Genomic DNA, 19615 nt, shown 5'->3' with positions numbered 1-19615 from the left:
GATACTATAGTATATGAAGGAAAAATGAATCAAATTCTTAGAGATGAAGTAAAATATACAGAGGTGTCCAAGAATAAAATTATGGTAGCTTATAAAAGAATAGATATAGAATTAGAAGCTATGTATAATGAAGGGACTATAGATGGAAATAGGTGCTCCTACCTTACAGTGGATAAACCTAAGATCCCAGTAATTTATGGTATCCCTAAGGTACACAAGAATTTAATAGACCCCCCCCATTAAGGCCAATTGTGTCTGCAGATGGTTCTAAGACATGCCCTTTAGCTAAATTCATAGATAACAAGACTAAGCATATACGGACTAACAAAGTAGCTATTTTAAAAGATTCATGGGATCTTTTAAGAAATATTAGTTTAGAGTTGTATAACAAAAATATTTTATTTGTAACAATAGATATAGTGGATCTCTTTTCCTCTATTCCCTGTTCCAAAGGTATGGAAATGTTTGAAGATGAAGTATTCCAAGACAGAATATTGAGCCATAAAGACAAAGTAGCGTGCACAAATTTGATGGATATAGTTCTTAAAAATAATTTTTTAATATTTAATTTTTCAACAAACCCAAGGCGAAGAAACATATATTCTTAATTCTAGTTTTAAATCTTGGTTCCTGGATGATATAGTTATCTTTTGGACGGGGGGGAAGACAAATTAAAGGAATTTATGACATATATGAAAGAGACTTCTGATTTTTTGAGATTCACTTATAATGTTTCAGAAAATAATTTACAATTTTTGGATATAGAAATTTATAAATGTAATAATGCCTTTGAATCTAAAGTATATAGGATACAGACATACTGTAATTCCTATTTGCACTATAATAGTGCACACCCTACACATTGCAAGAAGAATATAGTAAAAGGGCAATTTGTGAGGGGATCTAGGATGACAAGTAAGCTTGAGGATTTTAAGTTGAAATGTAACTTGTTGGAGACAATGTTTTTAGATAGAGGATATAGTAAGGAGCTTATTAGTAATATTAGGTTAGATGTAGAAAGAAAAAGATCAGATAAATTTCGTCCTATATTAGGAGAAAAAATAAATGATGGACAACAAAGGACAAAAGAGAAAGTATTTACTAATAATGGAGAATACCAACATGCCTTTACTCTAGAATTTAATGCTTTAAATAATAATATCAGGACCACCTTCTTTAAGGAATGTGAAAGGTTTATGTCATTTACTGATCTGGGGGAGGGGGGGGGGCTACCTAAAGGTATACCTAAAGTAGTATACAGAAATCCTTGTGATATAAAAGATTACTTGGAACAAAAAAAGTTTGATCAGAATAAAATTAAGGATATTAATGGTTTTAAAAAGATAGGTACATATTCCTGTGGAAAATTTAATCAATGTAGTTATATGGCCAATAAGGAGAAAATGTATATAGAAAGTAGGAATAGATGGATTATTAGTAATGGAATGTATAACTGAGACAAAGGGTTTAGTATACCTTGCCATCTGTGAAAAGTGTGGGTCTTTCTATAGAGGTAAAACCGAGAGAACCTTAAAAAGAAGAGTTTATGAACATACCTATGATATAAAAACAAATTATATAAACATTCAAGGTATGTAAAAAATAAATTTCATTTTTTGGTAATTGAACATATAAAAGATGGGATTAGAGGAGGTCCATGGGAAGATACTATTGGGTATAGAGAATTGTGGTGGCAAGTGATGCTTGAAGCAAGCAAATACCCAGGTTTAAACGAACATGTGTCTATTTTGCCCCTTTAAAAATTAAAGGCAGCTAAACTATGAATTTTAGTTTTAGTTGTAATATAATTTTGTACCAACAGATGGAGCGATTGTGCTATAAAATGTATTTTCCTTAGTAATGAACATTCATATTATAAATATAAGATTTTAGAATTATAATTTATATAATTATGTACTTGTTTATTAATATTTATTAATATTTTTTAATTATTTATAAGAATATGGAGTTAAATAAACTATTTTATGGATGGATATTTATTTTATTGTATAAATGGAAGGATGAACTTATGAATATTTATGAGCCCAAAATGTAAATTGATTTGTGCATTCAAATTTAATTGAAGCCTTTTCATTGGTTTATTGGTTTTAGTAGAGGTATATAAATGCTTGTGTTAATTTTTACTAGCATCTGATGAAGTCCAGTGGATGGGACGCGTTAATGTCATAATGTTTTGTGCGTGTCTTGTGACAATAAAAGCTGGTTTTAACTGTTTGGAGATCTTCCTTCCTGGGACTGCACTCCTTTTGGATTTATAACTCATAGAATGGTACAATTCAGTAGCCTAGAAATTAACTGCATGAATTAGCATAACTGTTAAAAAGTTTAGACCGTTTCTGTTATTGCATTGTGCTAATATGTGAAACTGATAAAAACTTTGTTTGTAAATATTACTCTTACTGCATTGTACTAATATGGGCACTCTACTAATATGTGTTTTTATATTTGTTTAATTTTGCTTCATTTTTGCACATTACATTTCTCTAATAACTTACTCATGTTAAATCTGTAATTCAATTTTCTGGAGCTTTTCTCCCCAGGACTCCATTGAAAACGGGCTTCTCTTGGCCCAATGGACTATCCTGGCAAGCAAACTATAAATAAATAAATAAATAAATAAAACTGCTTGCTGCCAATACCCTGACGAAGGTTCCTATCCTCCTCAGCCATCCTTTATCATAAAGGTAAAAAATGGTTCTTCACGTGTCTGCATCCTGTTCCAAGGGGCAGGTTCTGACACCTTTCTCACTGATATTAGGCCTCATAATGGCTTACAGGAGGAAAACTACATCACATGAGGTACGTACAAAGAAGAAGGCTTACCGATATTTGTACAGTATCCTATAGTTAGACAAATGACAATAGTGTTAGTGGTCAAATTCAAGTTGTTAGAGACAATGGTAAGGGACAGCTACCAGTAGAGGGATACGTGGGTAATTTAAAATATCAAAGAGAAGTGACTTGTATATTTGATCTACAGTTAAAATGGGTGCACCCACAATCTAGCAGGAGTATCCAGTTATTAATATACAAACAATTAGTTCTGTTTCAAGGTCATCAAAATGAGTATACCAATGCTGTTGTATCATAAATGGTAAAATGACAGATAAAATGCATTCATGTGATACTGCAATCTAACAAATGGACATGAGATAAGACAGCATAGTACTTAATGTGATTGGTTGTGAAATTGAAGATCTGAGTGTGAAATCAGTGAGTTCCTTCTTAAATTCTATGTGTTCTTAAGAAAACCACTTAAACCCGTTTGTGCTTGCAGGCAGACTGTAATGGCATTTGAGTGTTCTAGCAGGAGCATCTGGTTACCAAAATGGAAATGATGCACATTTTTGAAAGGAATATATAAGATAATTTTTTCTCAAAGTAGACTTGGACAAGCTAGACTATTCATTGCCTATTTCTCTACCTACTAGATAAAGTGAATCTCTGATGTTACAAACTAATTACGTTTTAAGGAAAAGATAGCAATATTTTTGGGTGCCTCCTCCATGGCTAGTTCAAATGCTTACTAATAAACCATTTAATAATCACAGCTCTTTTCTCAGACTGATACACTCACCCCAATACATGCATCCACTAAGTGTGATTCCAGCTTCAGTGATATTCCTTAGTTCTGCATCATTTGATGTCCTTCTATATCACAGTTTCAGTATTCTTTATTATAGGGATCTCCTGCCCAAATCAGCCTGGTGTTCGGCCACTATACCAAAGCCTTATGATCTTGTATGCGCTGCATATCACATATATGCTCCCTGCACATGAAGTAGAGCATAAAAATGAAGTACAGACACAGTTACCCAGAACGTCTTTGCCGCCAATCTGAATGCCATTATTGCTTGTTGGTTTGAATGTCTTGTTGTTGTGTTGCATACCTAGCCATCAAATAAGTGCCCAGTTTTTTTTTCTCCTTTTTCTTTTGGTCTTGTATTTTATTCTGCTTATCTAGAGTTCCTTCTGTCATCTGTTAGGATAACTTCCTGGTATGGAAATTTTTTCCCTCCTTTTTCAAGGATTCCTCAACCTCTTCTAGAGCAATTTCCTCATTTCCCAGAGGACCCAGAGTCCCTGGTGAAACAAGGAACCATTCAGCCTGTTCCACCTTCCACGATGTTCTTTGCTCCTCAAAAGAAAGGCACTCTGAGACCTATTCTGGATCTCTCCCCACTCTACACCTTTCTTAAGGTCACTCTTTTTGGATGCTTATGCTTCAAACCCTGTTTCCTCTTTTGCTACAGGAAGCTTTTCTGGTGTACTTGGATCTGAAGGATGCTTACTTTCATATCCCCATTCACCCAGTTTTCAGGAAGATTTATATTTCTCTGTTTCTTCCTTTCATTTTCAGTTCTCTGCTTTGCCTCTGGTCTCTCTACTGTCCCAATAGTATTCACAGAATGCCTAGCTCCTGTGATTGCTTTCTGCAGGCTTCAAGGCATTTAGATTTTTCCTTATATAGATGACTTGATGCTTCAGGCACTTTCTTCTAGTCACAGGATCTGGAGTTCACCATCTCTCTTGTTCAAACTCTGGGTTTCACTATTAAGTTCCAAAAGTCCGTCCTGACTCCCTCTCTGGATCATGTGTATCTGGGATGCAGGATCGAGACAGTCATTGAAACCCCAGTATCTTCTTCCTCTGATCGCCATTCCAGCCAGAGAGTTTCTATGGGCCTTTGGATTCATGGCCTTTTCTATTCGAGTGCTCCCCTTGCCAGACATATGAAGAAGCTTCAATGGTACCTCAAGTCGGAATGGCTGCAGCACTGCCACCCTCTGGATTTCAGTGTACCTCTCCTTCCTTGTCTAAAGAAAGAATGAGTGGTAGATTCAACAGTTTGCTCTCAGTCCAGGCCTGCCCTTTCAGCCTCCATTCCCTCCTCAAGAGCAGTTCGCCGATGCTTCAGGCATGGGGTGGGGTGCTTCGTGTGGTCATCTGAAAGTTCATGGTCTCTGCCCACCCATCAGAACTCAGACCATGTCAACATCAAATAGATGACAGCTCTGATTCTAGCCCTTCAGGCTTTTCACCCCATGTTTTCTCCAGGCCCCTTGAAGGTGTAAATAGACAACATTACAGTGCTGTGGCATGTCAACAAGCAGGGAAGCACAAAATCTTACCTCCTCTGCAAGATGGCACTTCAGGCTTGGGAGGTGGCTCTCAGTTGTTAACCCTTCAAGAAGTACACATTCCTTCAGATCACAATCTAGTGGCAGACTCTCTGAGCAGGCCCAAAACACAGTCTCACAAATGGATGCGTCAAAGATGCATGTTTCTGGACATTGTCCAGCAGTGGGGTATTCCTCAGGTAGATCTTTTTGCTCCCCTCTGAACAGGCAGTTCTCTCTCTTCTGTTCCAGACTGCCACGGCATCTGGAGTGGAAGATGGATGCCCTTTCTTTTCCTTGGATGGGGATGTTTCTTTATGCTATCCCTCCTCTTCCTCTACTTCCAAGAGTCCTGCAGAAGATTCAGCTGAACTCCCCAAAACTCTTGCTACTGACCCCCTTTACAGCACTGGTTATCCCTCTTCATGCATCTGGCCAAGGGCAATCACCACAAGTTACCTCACCAGTTGGACCTCCTCATACAGGACAAGAGGTCTGTCATCCATGTTCACTTGTATGGACCTCCTCATACAGGACAAGATGCTGTCATCCATGTTCACTTGTACACTCCAACGGACACTGAGTTATAGCATCTTGATCCCTTTCAGGCACCTCTTTTCTGAGGACAAGCTCAAGGTTTTACAGGAAGCAAGGAAACTCTCAAGCAGAAAATGAAAAGATTTTCTATCTGGTACCATGCCTGTAACCAAGTACCTTTGGTCCCCTCTTATTTGTGTGAGGTGCACCAGTCTGGCTTGGCCTATTCTTCTGTGAAGGTCCATTTGTCAGCCATTTCCACCTGCCTGCCCTTAAATTCTCCCCTGGTTTCTCATTTTGAGGTCAGACCATTTCTTAAAGGTGTCCTGCATAACTGGCCTCCAAGGAAAGCTATTCCTTCTCCCTGGGGCCTTAATTTTGTTTTGGAAAAACTGACTCGGGCTCCATTTCAGCATGTAGATTCTGCTTCTTTGTAACATTGTACCTGAAAGACTGTTTGGCTCTTGCTTCTGCTCAGAGGGTTTCTGAGTTCCAGGCTTTTATGGCCATTCCTCCTTTTTTGTTTTTTTTTCACAGGGGCAGGGTGTCCCTTCATATTAATCACTATTTTATGCCCATAGTAGTAAATGAGTTGTCCTTGAATTAGTCAGTACAACTCCCTTCCTTTTTCTTCTTCTCCTCAGTTTGCTACTGAAAGGGTCTTGCTTACCTTGGATTTGCACAGACAGCTTAGGTACTACTTGGATAAAACTAAAGCCATTCGTAAGTCTGACCAGCTTTTTGTTTTCTTTCATCCCAGGACACTGGGTTTGGCTGTTTCTAAGTAAACCATCTCTTTCTGGATATCTAAGGCCATTTCTTTTTGTTGTTATTTTCAAGGCAAACCTCTGTCCACTTCTGTTACAGCTCATTCCACTAAGGCTGTTGCTTCTTCTGGTGCCTTCCTCTTGGACACCAATTCCATCCTTGAAGCTGCTACATGGTCTTCAGTGCATACCTTTACTAAGCATTACAAGCTGAATATGGTTTCCTAGGGCCTTATCTTTTGTTATAACCATTTTATATGGGTTTGTTGAGGGGCTTTTAACTTGGTCTATAGTAAAGAATACTGCAACAGTGATATAGAAGGACATAGTGCAGTTGTGTAAAATCTTACCATAACAGTAGATGTCCTTCTCTTCACTGATTACAGTATTCGCTCCCTCCCTCCAACTGCCTCTTGTTTGTTCCGGTTTTTGTTTTGGATTCCCTTCAGGCAGAGGGTTTCCCTTTTTTTCTTCTGCATTTTCTCCTTTTGGATATGCATGGACTCCGTTGTTTTATGCAGATTGTTCTCTACTGGGGAAATTCAGTTCTGGGCAACTGTGTCTGTACATCACTTTTATGCCCTATGTCCTGTGCAGGGAGCATATGTGTGATACACGGTGCATACAAAATCATAAGGATTTGGTGTACTGGCTGAACGTCGGGCTGTCCTGGGTAGGAGATCCCTACAGTAAAGAATATTGCAACAGTGAAGAGAAGGATGTCTTCTGTTATAATAAGATTTTACACAACTGTACTTTCAGACAACAATAAAAAACTGTTCAACTTAGTTTCAACCATGCCAGATACAGGAAGCACCTCAAGGAATGTTAATATCTGTACAATCTGTAAAACATTACTCTGACTTTAAAACTTTAGTTGAGGTCCATTTATCTCCTTCCTAGATGGGTTATTTGTCCCCACAAACAATAAAGTACAGTTGTGTACCTACCATAAATGTAGATGTTCGAGTGTATTCACTGTTGCAGTCATTACTCTTGGGTTATCCTGCTGGCAGGCTACCCGCAGTCGGCCTGAATTCCAAAGTCTTGGTCCAGCATCGGTTACTGTCGCCTCTTCCCTGACGTCAGTGCGCCAGGAGTATAAAATATGCAGCAGACACCATTTTCTTCAGCTTTTCTTGCCCCAGATGTCAAGTGCGCCCAAAAAGGTAGGCTAAAGAATTATGTTAATAAACATGCATGCACTAAAGTAATCATTTCCTTCATCTACAAGCAAATACACCACATAGGTTGTATAGAATAGAGAAGTACAGATAAGACCCAGCAAAAGAAAGGGGGATGGAGGGAAGGTAACCCGGACTGCAACAGTGAATACACTCGAACATCTACATTTATGGTAGGTACACAACTGTACTATGTTCGTGTTTCACTGTTGCAGTCATTACTCTTGGGTTGAATCCCAAAGCAGAGGATGGGTGGCTGGGGCTAACAAGGATTAGGAGAGGCTATGAGGCCCTGCAGAACTGCAGTGACAATGCCTGCTCTGGATTTAGAGTAGAGAGGTAAGTGGTAGTGCTTTGTAAAAGTGTGCACTGAACTCCAAGTTGCAGCCTCTAATATGTACTTGGTTGGTACTCCTCTGAGGAAGGCTGCTGAAGTGGCTGCTGCTCTGGTTGAATGTGGCCTAATGCCCTTAGGCACTGATTTGCCATGTTGGGAATAGCAGAAATGAATGCAATGGCCTATCCATTTTGAAATAGTCTGTTTTGAGATAGCCTTTCCTTGTGATCCTGCAGCATATGCCACTAAAAGTTGCTCAGTCTTTCTGAAAGCTTTAGTTCTGTCCAAGTAGAAGCGTAGCTGTCTGTGTATGTCCAAAGAATGCAGAAGTCTCTCACCCTTGTTCTGTGGGTTTGGATAAAAGGTAGGCAAGTGAATGGTTTAGTTAAGGGCCACACTGGACACTACCTTAGGCATAAATGTCGGGTTTGTCCTCGGAGAAACCCTGTCTGGATGGAAAATGATAAAAGGTTCCACAGCCATGAGTGCCTGTAACTCCGGGACTCATCTTGCAGAGGTTATTGCTAGGAGCAGAGCTGTTTTCCAGGATAAGAATTTTATATCAGCTGTTGAGGCTGGCTCAAAAGGAGACAGTGTGAGTTATTTCAAGACATAACTGAGGTCCCATGCAGGTATTGGTGCTCTCCTTGGAGGTCATATGTTTTTGGCCCCTCTGAGGTACTGCCTTATTAATGGATGAGAAAAAATAGGTGGTTCCGTATTGTAATGGACTGAAATGGCAGAGGCATGGATCTTAATTAATGAAAAGGATAGGCCTTTGTCCAGTATCTCAGTAAAGTATTGCAAAATCTGAGGAATATTTGGTACAAACGTGTCAATTCCTTGTGTCTGGTTCCAATCACAGAATTTCTTCCATTTTTCTGCAGAAGATTTTCTGGTACTGGGCCTCCTGGCCTCCAAAATAACATCCATCACAGCTTTAGAGAGAGGAGTGTTCTGAATGGCCACATTATCCGCCATGCTGCCAGATTTAAGGTCCTGAGTTGGCTCTGCAGGATCTAATTGTTTTGTTGGGTCAGTAAGTGAGGAATTTGAGGCAATGTCCAGGCTGGACCTTGAGACAAGTTCTTTAAGGACTGGGTACCAGTGCTGGCGTGGCTAGTCTGGGGCAATCAGTATCATTTTTGGCTTCTCTTGTCTGACTTTTAGGAGTAACTTGGGGAGGAGAGGCAGTGGAGGAAAGGCATATACTGTTAGGTTTTTCCAGCTAAAGGATAAGGCATCCATTTTCTATGCTTGCTTGTGATAAGTCCTTGTGCAGAATCTCTGTAGTTGGCAGTTGTGAGGGGAGGCAAATAGATCTATGTCTGGGCATCACCATTTCCTTGTTATCATGCTGAAGATTTGTGGATCCAATTTCCACTCGTGGGGATCCATGAGGTTTCTGCTTAGTTCGTCTGCCAGAGTATTTATCTTTCCTGGCAGGAATTGTGCTTGCAGGTGAACTTGATAAGTCAATGCTGTGTCCCACAAAGTCATGGCTTGTCTGCAGAGGGGGTAGGAATGTGTGCCTCCCTGCTTGTTTATGTACCACATGACTGTAGTATTGTCCGTCTTTATCAGTCGTTGTCCTGGATTAAGTAGATCCTTGAAAGCTGTCAGGGCATTCTGAACAGCTAGCATCTCTTTTTGATTGATATGAAGATGCATTTGGCTTGCGGGCCATGTGCCCTGAATACATTTTCCTGCCATGTGGGCCCCCCCAGGCATAATATGATGCATCTGTTGTTAGTGTCTGCCTGGCTGTGGGTAAAGTGAATGGCTGTCCCTTGTTGTGGTGACAGGCCTGTGCCCACCATCGAAAATCCTGTTGCAGGCAGGGAATGAGGGTAATTAAATGTTTCCAGGTTGTGGCAATGTTGAGTCCAAACACTTTTTAGATACCATTGTAGTTTCCTCATATGCAGTCTGGCATATGGAATTAGCAGAATGCAGGATGCCATGAAGCCCAAAGCCTGCAGAATTTTTCTTGCAGATAACTGGGTCTTTGTTGCCAACATTTTGAAGTAAGACGTCAGTTGCCTTTGTTTGTCTGGCATGAGATAAGCCATCTGTTCAGTTGCATTTAAGCTTGCACCCAGGAATATTATCTCTTGAGAGGGTACTAGTTTTGATTTATTTTCGTTTACTGTGTACCCTAGGCAAACTAGCAATCTTTTTACAAACACCAGACACTCTAGTACAATGTCCTTGTTCTCTGCAAGGCAATCGTCCAAGTAAGGATATATTTGAATTCCTCTTTGTCTACAAAATGCAATTACTTTTGCCAAGTATTTTGTGAAGACCCTGGGCGCAGTACAAAGAATTGGTAGTGCATTGAGCCAGCTATGAATCTGAGGTATCTTCTGCAAGATTGTCTGATAGGGACATGCAGGTATGCCTCTTTTAGGTCCAAAGTTACAAGCCAAGCCTTCTTGCCCAGCATGGGCAGAAGCTGCTGCAGAGTCAACATTTTGAATTTTGGAACATCCAGAAATGTATTTAGAATAGACAGGTCCAGTACTGGTCTCCAGGCTTTGTCCTTTCTGGGTACCAAGAAAAGTCTTGAGTAAATTCCTTGTCCATGCTCTTACTGTGGTACTTGCTGAATGGCCCTCATGTCCATGAGGGATGAAACTTGCTTTTGTGCCTCTGCCCATTGATTGTGTGGCAGGCCTGGCATACCTTTTGCCCTTGGCAGGATGTGAAAGTGGAACCTGTAGCCCTGGGACACTATATTCAAGACCCATTCGTCCTGGGTGATCATGTGCCAATTTTGAGAAAAAAGTGCTAGTTTTCCCCGTAAGGGGGCTGCCAAAAGATAAGTGCTTGGTGCTGGCAGAGGAAAGTCATTGGGACCATTTCCTGTATGGCTGTGATTTGTCTTCTCCGCTTTTGGAGGTAGAAGCGCCCCATTGTTTAGGCCTGTATCAGACTTGGGGCTGGGATCTGCCTCTGGGGCATCTGTATCTGCCTCTTTGTGGCCTGTCTGACATTGGAAAGGACCAATTCTTTGTAGGCCAGTTCCTGCTAAATTTGGGTGGCTGCACCTGTAAGAAATCCTTTACTGTCTGCATAGATTTCGCTTTGTCCTCCATTTTCTTCAACACCTCCTCTGCTTTAACACCAAATAAGGTATCATGCTGTAATGGAGCATCTAATAATTTTGCTATAACATGATCAGGCAGATTCTGTTCCTTTAACCAAGCATGCCTCCTAATGACAGAACCGTAACAGCGGCCCTGCAAGAAGCCTCCAGAGAATCAAAACCACATTGCAATGTATGCTTTCCCACTTGTTCAGTTGCATGCAATAAATCCTGCATTTCCTTATTTTCTGCACATTCAGAATTTGTCAACATTTTCTGTTTAAGCAGTGACATTAAATATTGCTGATATTTAAGCATATGAAATTGACAATTTAAAGCCCTCACAGCCAAGGTAGCAGAAGTGTAAACCTTTTTCCCCCATCTGTCTAGTGCCCTTGAATCCCTATCAGAGGGGATAGGGTTTTTTGCAGTGGAAGCCTTGACCCCTTTGGGACCCTGAGAAATAGTTTTTGGGTCAGCAGCAAGGTTTTTATAGAGAAATTTATGTCAATCTGGAACCCTGTAGTATCTGTCTGGCTTAACAGGTGCAGGGGGTAAAGAGACAGGAGACAGACCGGACTCTGAAAATACATCATCTGCAATGTCTAACACCGGGGGAAAAAGCAAGAGGCTTGTGCTGAGGTAGTAAAAGAAAATCTCTGAGCCTTTTCTTTGATTCTGAGTAGTCTTGGCTCTCCCAGTGGAAGTGCTCCCTCATGGTATGCAGGGTTTCCCCAAAAGAATAATCCTCAGGAGAAGAGGCTGAAGGGATAGATTCTTCAGCATCAGAATCCTCATAGGGAGGAAGAGAGTATAACTGATCAGAGGAGGAGTCAGAGGAAATGGAAACCTGAAACCTGATCTGAAGATTCATATTCTGTCTCTTGCCTAGGCCTCTTATCAGGAGGGAGATGGGAACCCCTGATCAAAGTAATTAGGTCTTCGGCCATTTTGAGCATCTGTTTTTTAGGCATGGAGGCCTCTCCATGGGCTTTGCTGCACTTGTTTCTTTCTCTTTAGTGGTGCTTTAGTCTTTGCCTTCGAAGCTGTAGTCGGTTTTACATATAACTGTGTAGGCCTGAAAACACCCTCAGAAGCCGATGCCTGCTCAGTGGCTCCGGACCCATCTGAGGGAATACTTTCCGAGTGTCCAATACCTTGAGTTTCCAGTGGCCTAGTCGGCTCCACGTGGGAGTCGGAAGCGGCCTGCGGCTCTGAGGTAGCGGTCGTCAGGGGCTGCGAAAGCGCCTCACTAAGAACCGGCGATTGGCTTAGAAGAAGCCTCGTCGTCAGTTTTGGACATTCGATGCCTGTCCTTTTCCTTTTCCTTGCGTTTCTTGTGAATTGCTGTAGTCGGATGGCTTTCCGACGACATCGTGTAATTAAATCTTCGGCCAAAATAGTGAAATGCAAAATTGTACCGACACTTAATACTGCGTTGGTTAAATCTAGCACAAAACCTACAATTAGCAACGTTGTGATCAGGGCCTAGGCAAGGAATACAATAAGAATGGAAGTCCTTATGAGGTATTTGCTTCCCCACAAGAAATACAATTATTAACTTTTTCTGACATCGGTCTTTAACATAGCTTTAAATGAAAACTTCAGATCTGAAATTCGAACACAAAAATCTCAGGAGTCGGCCAACCAGCACTTGCGAACTGCTTCTGCTTTGGGCACTGCGCGGCAAGAAATACTGAAGAAAATGGAGTCGGCTGCATCTTTTATACCCCTGGCGCACTGATGTCAGGGAAGAGGCGACAGCAACCGACGCTGGACCAAGACTTTGGAATTCAGGCTGACTGTGGGTAGCCTACCAGCAGGATAACCCTAGAGTAATGACTGCAACAGTGAAACACGATGAACATCATTCTCTCTCTCCAGTTCCCTACAAGCTCAGTACCATGATCCTATGGATTTATTCCCTTTCCCTCTCAACCACTGTGCCAGGCTGGCATCTAAATTCCGTCTCCACTCTCACTCACATCTGTCCTTCTTATAATGGACCACCTCAGAAGTTGCTTTCTTCTACTCTGCGATCCCCTATCACCTTCCTGTATTGCAGATCTACAAGCAACACACTACATCTGTCTATTAATTTCCTGCTGCTGGCTTCTTAACTTTGTTTGCTTGCTTACTAGTCTCTGTTTATTGTTACTGCAATTAATCAATAACTGACTCACTGAAGCCCAATCACTTAGTACTAGCTGATAAAACACAGCTATTAAAAACTTTTATATTGTAACTTTCTATTGGTTTGGTGCCAAAACAGTAGGTCAAAAAAGAGATAGTGGGCTGTAGGTAATCTGTGTCAGATGATAAATGCTTTATTGGATTCAAAAATGTAAACAGCAGAACATTTCAATGGATGTACTTCGAAATTTGAAGTACAAAAATACTGAACGGCAAAATATCAATCCAAAAGAATTGAACCTCAAAATAAAAAAAAACATGTTTTTTGCAAGGGACATATCAATCTGAACCCTGAACACCCCTTGCTAATTAGATATATCAACTCACAGATCACACAACAGCAGGGGAAGGCAAATTCCCACTCCTCATTTTTCCACAACACCCCACAAATTAACAGTGGCAAAGGCGATCAAATGAGTTTTCAATCACTTCTGCTGGCTATAAAAATGTTTAATATTATAATCGTTCGATTATACAGTGCATTTCCATTGCATTACATGAATATAATTTGTGCTTATATAATGATAGCTTATTACTATTCAATAATGTGCATGCTAATTGGTCAGCCCAACCAGTGTGCCCATTGTAAACTAAGCATACACCAACATAAAAAAGTCCACTGAATGGCCAGACTTTCTTCTATTAGTATATATTATGGAGGGATGCATCTCAACTGTCTAGATTTTCACAGAATGTCCATAGTTTGCCTCATATTTTGGTCCTCATAAAATCTGTGTTTTTTTGACAACTCACTAAGCAGTGAAGTCACTAAATAATGATACACATTTCAGTTTCAAGACTTCATAACCTTTAGACAATGCACAATAACACAAATATTGTTATTCTAGCAGCTTTCTAAGTTTATAACAACAACATTTAAAATCAGTCCATATTTTGAGCCTTTGTCCCCTGTTGTTTTGTTCAAATTTCTTGAGCTAAAAGGTTGAGAGGTACATACGGAGAGCAGTGTAAATACAAGGAAAATCAGGTATGTTCTACAAAACTAAAGAAGCATACCTGATTTACCTTGTATTTCTGCTACATCTCTTTTGTACCTCCAGATTTTATAGTTAAAAAAAATCTTTCTTTCTCCATTGCTTGTTTTCAACAGCACTGCTATATTGTGCAAGCATGGGAATACAAATGCCGTACGCTTGCAGACTATATCAGCAAACACAGAAGAATGAGAAAACAATGCGGAGGAACATCACAATGTTGTTATACACGGACATTATTTAACAAAACAAGCAAATTCTTTTCAAATGTCACTGTATAATTGCAACAACCGATGAGTGTGTGTGGTATATAAGGATTTACCCACTGCTGGCTTTGTTTAATCGCTCGGGCTTTGCCCTCATGATCAAACCATGTCAACTGTGGGTAAATCCTCAATATACCCACACCCACTCATCGGTTATTGCTTAAATGTTCTCTTTCAATAACTTGGAACTGTTTACTGTACTATGGAATTGTTTACTGGATCTCCTCACAGTGGAATACACTACTGATGCATTCTGGCAGCTTGTTTTAAAAGGAAATATGGAATATGTTCAGGTTTGTAACTTCCGTGAGCAATTTTTTTCTGTCTGAAATACTTATTTCAAATTGGAAATCCTCTCTATCCTCCAAGGAGCATACTAAACTAGAGCTGCTGCAGTCATTTTTCTTCAGTTTTGCCTAAGGCTGCTACTTGAACTTTAGAAAATATAACTTGTGGTCGAAGGTTAAACCAAAGATTGTTGGAGTTTATTTTCAACAAGAGGTTCTGTCAGCTGAAATATGTAAATTGAAATAACAGGTACAATTTAACATTTTTTTCCATTCACAACTGCAACACTGTCTTGGGTACTTGTTCATTTGTAAAAGCTTTTCACTGATATCCCATTTTACTAGTGAAGGGTATCCTCACACTATTGGTGCAACTGTTACAATCCTCCATTTAGGAGGGACACTGCTTGGCTATCAGCTATTGTTCAATACTGGATGGCTAACTGGAACCATGTTCAGCAACGGAGGTCTTGGTATGAAATTAGTAATATTATTGGTACCAGCATGTTCTATGAATACAGGAAAAGAGGTAATGACATAGAAGAGGTTTTAGCAGCCTCTCCTGAGAAACACCGAGGGGCACATTTATAAGGAAACTGTTTGATTAAGTTTCAGTTACTGCAGTAATAGTGCACTACAAGGCACTGGACTTAGACGCAGGTGGGTGAGATCCTGGGGAAAAAGTAATTATAACTCTGCTGTATAGCTGGTTGTGTAAAGCTTATATGGTTGTAACAGTTGTCAATCACACCCAAAGCAGTAGTGCGCTTTTGATATAAGCTGTTACAGCCAATCATTCCTTCCACATACATCAGGTGTCAATGGGAAAAATTTAGGCTCTATAACCCCTTCACATCACTTTGGGATAGCACTGGAATTCAAATTCCATCCATCCATCATATCAAATTATATGGTAGCAGTGGGATGGGGCTTAAGACTTGTGCCCACTGTTCCTGACAGTTTACCCAAGCAGAAGATGGGGTGGGTGATATGCACATATAAAAAAAGAAAGTTTACAAAGTTCTGAGTTGATGGGTTTCACTGAATTGATCAATGAACTGAGCAGTCTTCTACACAGACTTATTTCTACTTCTGTTTTCCTAGACAGTTTTAATTTCATTCCAGTAACTAAATAACCACTGCAACTATTTATTGCATCACTCACTACAGGGACATTACAACTCCGTTGGGTTTTCTCTCTGCATTTAAAAATACTGGCCTTCTGTTATCCCGTTAAATCTAAAATCATTAGTTTACTCCAATACAAAAAAGAGAGACACAGGAAAACAAAAGACTGCCCAGAGTATGACAAGACTATAACAAAAGAAATATCATAAAGAACTTTGCTATCACAGACAAGAGAGGTAGAACAGCCGGTAGGGGAAAGTAAGATACAGAGTAGGCAACATAAAATCTGAGTGAGGGTAGTTTGATATGCCATGACACCCAGTAAATGGACAACATCTGAGAGTTACAGCAACTGTAAATCAACTTAGACTAGCAGAATGTATTTGATCTTATGCATACAAAGGTGACAAAGATGTGGTCTGCCTGACTTGGCCTCAGAGCAAAATGTGGATGCTGAACACCAAGTGTGCACACAGGCCAAGAAAGGTGTTTCAAAAATATGTGGAAGACATAAGGATGTTTTCCCAGCATATGGAAGATACAGCGCTGCAATGGGATTGGTAGTTAAGACTGGAATATTTATGTTGGCCTTAAAGTATGTTTTCTGAGGCTTCTGGTTAAGAAAAACAAGGTGGCATCAGCTGTACTGGTCTACCTGAATGCAGTGAACTAAGTCGACATTATTTGGAGGTTTTATTCAGAATACGTATTTAATATTTAATCTGGTGGCGTGAATATACTAATAACATTTAAGTGTAGGTAAGACACCATTCTATCAGGTTACTGGCTAAGGCTACACTGATATGCTTCCATAACTTGGCCATGAACATCAAATAAGGAACAAACTCACACTCAATGGATATGCATGTAAAGAAACAAGCACCATATGCATCATACGTAAACAAAATCAGCAACCATCTACATAGCCAAATTTCATTGTATAAGTGCTTCTGCTACTTTGCAAACATGCAAATGGACTACAAATGGGTAGATTAATCATGTATTTTCATGCAGGTTTCATGTTTTACTTTGTGCTGCTATGACCCTCAACAATTACATCTGTTCTGATGCAAACAACTGAATGGACTGTTATTAGTATGGTTTTCTACAGTGGTTCATGCATGCATCAACAGATGTCATAATTAATGTTGCTGTGACCTGAAAAGCGAAGCTTACAGACATAAAATACTTTTCTTGTTAGATCTGGACAGAAATCCAACTCAGCGCAGCTGTCCAGTATAATCTGCCATGATTTAACAGACACCAGACAGAGAACTTAATGTGAGAGTGCTGACCTCTTCCTCTCCTAGATGTTCCTCTAGTGCTTGAGTTTTGTCCCCGCCCACCACGTGCACGGCCTCGTCCTCTGCTTGGCACCATTCTACCCACATCATCACCACCAGAATCGACATCCATAGGTTCCAGTATTTCTATGTCCACATCATCCTCATCACCACTAATGGTGGAAGCTGCATCACCTGTTTCTGATCTGTTGGCTCTGGCTCGGATCATGGCCTGTACACAAAAAATTACCAACAATCATTCTAAACATTTGAAAACCTTAGTCGAACATGCAATTATAAATACTTAGATAAGAATATATATATATATATATATATATATATATATATATATATATATATATATATATATACACACACACACACACACACACACAATCTACTTCATAACATTGCATTACCAAAAACGTTGAATGTTAGCATATCGAGACCACAATATCGAAAATCCATAATATCGGAAGTTCAGAAGGTCGCAGTGCAGAATATCGAATTGTGAGTAAAACCAGATAGAGTAAGTGTTTACGTGATAATTTAATAAAGATGTTTTTGAAAAATGTTACTTTAAGGATTTGTAGTAGGCCCGGTGAAAAATATGGTGGAGTTGATGTCACTTGGTTTTATGATGTTCTGAGAAGTCTGGGTACATGCAAAAACAAATAGAAGATGTTAGGTTTTAGCTGCATGTTTTAATTTATAACACAGCTTTACAGTTAAGGTATTCTGGTTCTGTAAGTAGTACGGTTATTACTGTGGTTGTTGGTTGTCGATCGCTAGACTAGTTTGTTTTCCTTAAAATAGTGCAATCTTAGAGTTGGTATATTTAACATGCAGGGGGTATGGGGGTGCAGGAAGGCGTAGTTCCCTCTGCAAAAGTGATGGAGAAAAGATATGCTGTTTTTGTTGTTTTCCTGGTTTCAATGTTTTGGGATTCAGTGTTTTCAGTGTGCAATGATGAGGATTTTTGATATTTTGGTCTCGATGTTCTAATGTTCAACGTTTTGGTAATGCAGTGTTATGAAGTAGATCAATACAGACACACACACACACACACACACACACACACACACGCACACACACACACAAACACACGCACACAAACACACGCACACAAGCACACGCACACAAGCACACACACACGCACACACACAAACGCACAAACACACACACACTAATATGTACATAAAGGCATGCAGGAAACACACGCATAACTGCTTTACTCCTTTGGACACAGTTTGCACAGTTTCTTTAATTTATGTACATTTGTAAAATCTCATATAAAAATGGCTGGATTTTAATCCTAATAATAACAGTACATTATGATATGTAAATAAAACCAATATATTTTTAATGAACTGTAGCATATGGTTTATTTATAGGTTCATAGGTGTGTACTAGGCTAATAGCCCTGGAACCTTTACAAGCCTAAGCCTAGCCCACAGAAGTGCCCTGGCATCATGCTGCGTGATGTTAGTTCCCAGTGTCTCTATCAAGAAAAGCCACTGGAGTGATCCGCGGGGTGAACTTTCTATTTCCCATTCACTCATCAAGATTTCTCTTGAAGAGGGCCAGTGAGGTGCTCTGCTTGACATGTATTGGAAGTCTATTCCAGAGCATGGACAGTCTCTGGGTTATGAACCTGTCCCTCCAGCATGTTCTGTTGACTGTGGTAATGAGGCTGAGGTCTCTGGAGCATGTGGTGTGGAGGGACTGGGATTTCTTAAGATGTAGCATTGCTAACAGAGCTGGGTCAGACATGGCTTTTAAGTCAAGCAGAGATTGCCTCTTAGTAGACAATATGAGACAGAGAATAGCTGGAGTTTTTTTAGTCTGTCCATGTAGGCATGTGTTTAAGGCCTAGAATCCTCTTCATGAGGTACTTTTGTGGCCTTTCCAGCTGTTGCATGTGTCTAGTGATGTACATGCCAAATGGGGCATTATACTCAATGTGTGGCCTAATGAGGGAAGAGTAGAGAGAGATGATGACCTCTTTCTTCCTGGATGCAAAACCCTTGTTAATGAGATGTGCCACAAAGAAGGACTTTCTGACCACAGTGACAATGTGGTGGTCAAAGGAGAGGTTGCTGTCAACATGTGTCCCCAGATCTCTTATAATGTCTTCAGTGTTCAGTGGGCTCCCATCGATGTGGTAATTAGTGGGAACTGAGTTTTTCCCAAAGGGGATGATACATTTTTGGCATTAAGGTTAAGGCCATGGTTTCGACACCAGTCATTGGTCTCAGTGAAGCCTTTCTGTAGGATGTCTACATCACTTGGGGAGTTAATAATGGCTCCAAGCTTGCAGTTGTCTGCAAACTTGGTCAGCCAGAGTCCCTCCATGTTGGCCTGGACTTTTGAGTAGTAGATGCCAAACAGGAGAGGACCCAGGACCGA

At 40.2% G+C, this 19615-nt stretch overlaps 1 protein-coding gene across 2 annotated transcripts in view; it reads right to left on the bottom strand.

Annotated features, from left to right (window-relative positions):
* The window catches only part of MRE11 (MRE11 homolog, double strand break repair nuclease), a 1653959-nt gene that overhangs the window by 532923 nt on the left and 1101421 nt on the right, over positions 1–19615 (bottom strand). For both annotated transcript variants that reach the window (XM_044072642.1, XM_044072643.1), the window contains exon 15: positions 17219–17438. In XM_044072642.1, the coding sequence (XP_043928577.1) occupies positions 17219–17438 (220 nt within the window). The remainder of the gene's footprint in view (positions 1–17218; positions 17439–19615) is intronic.

This window comes from Protopterus annectens, chromosome 5.part0 (assembly GCF_019279795.1).
Source record: "Protopterus annectens isolate FY-2018-M chromosome 5.part0, PAN1.0, whole genome shotgun sequence".
Classification (NCBI taxonomy): Eukaryota; Metazoa; Chordata; order Ceratodontiformes; family Protopteridae; genus Protopterus; species Protopterus annectens.
This window is presented reverse-complemented; position numbering and strand designations above follow the sequence as displayed.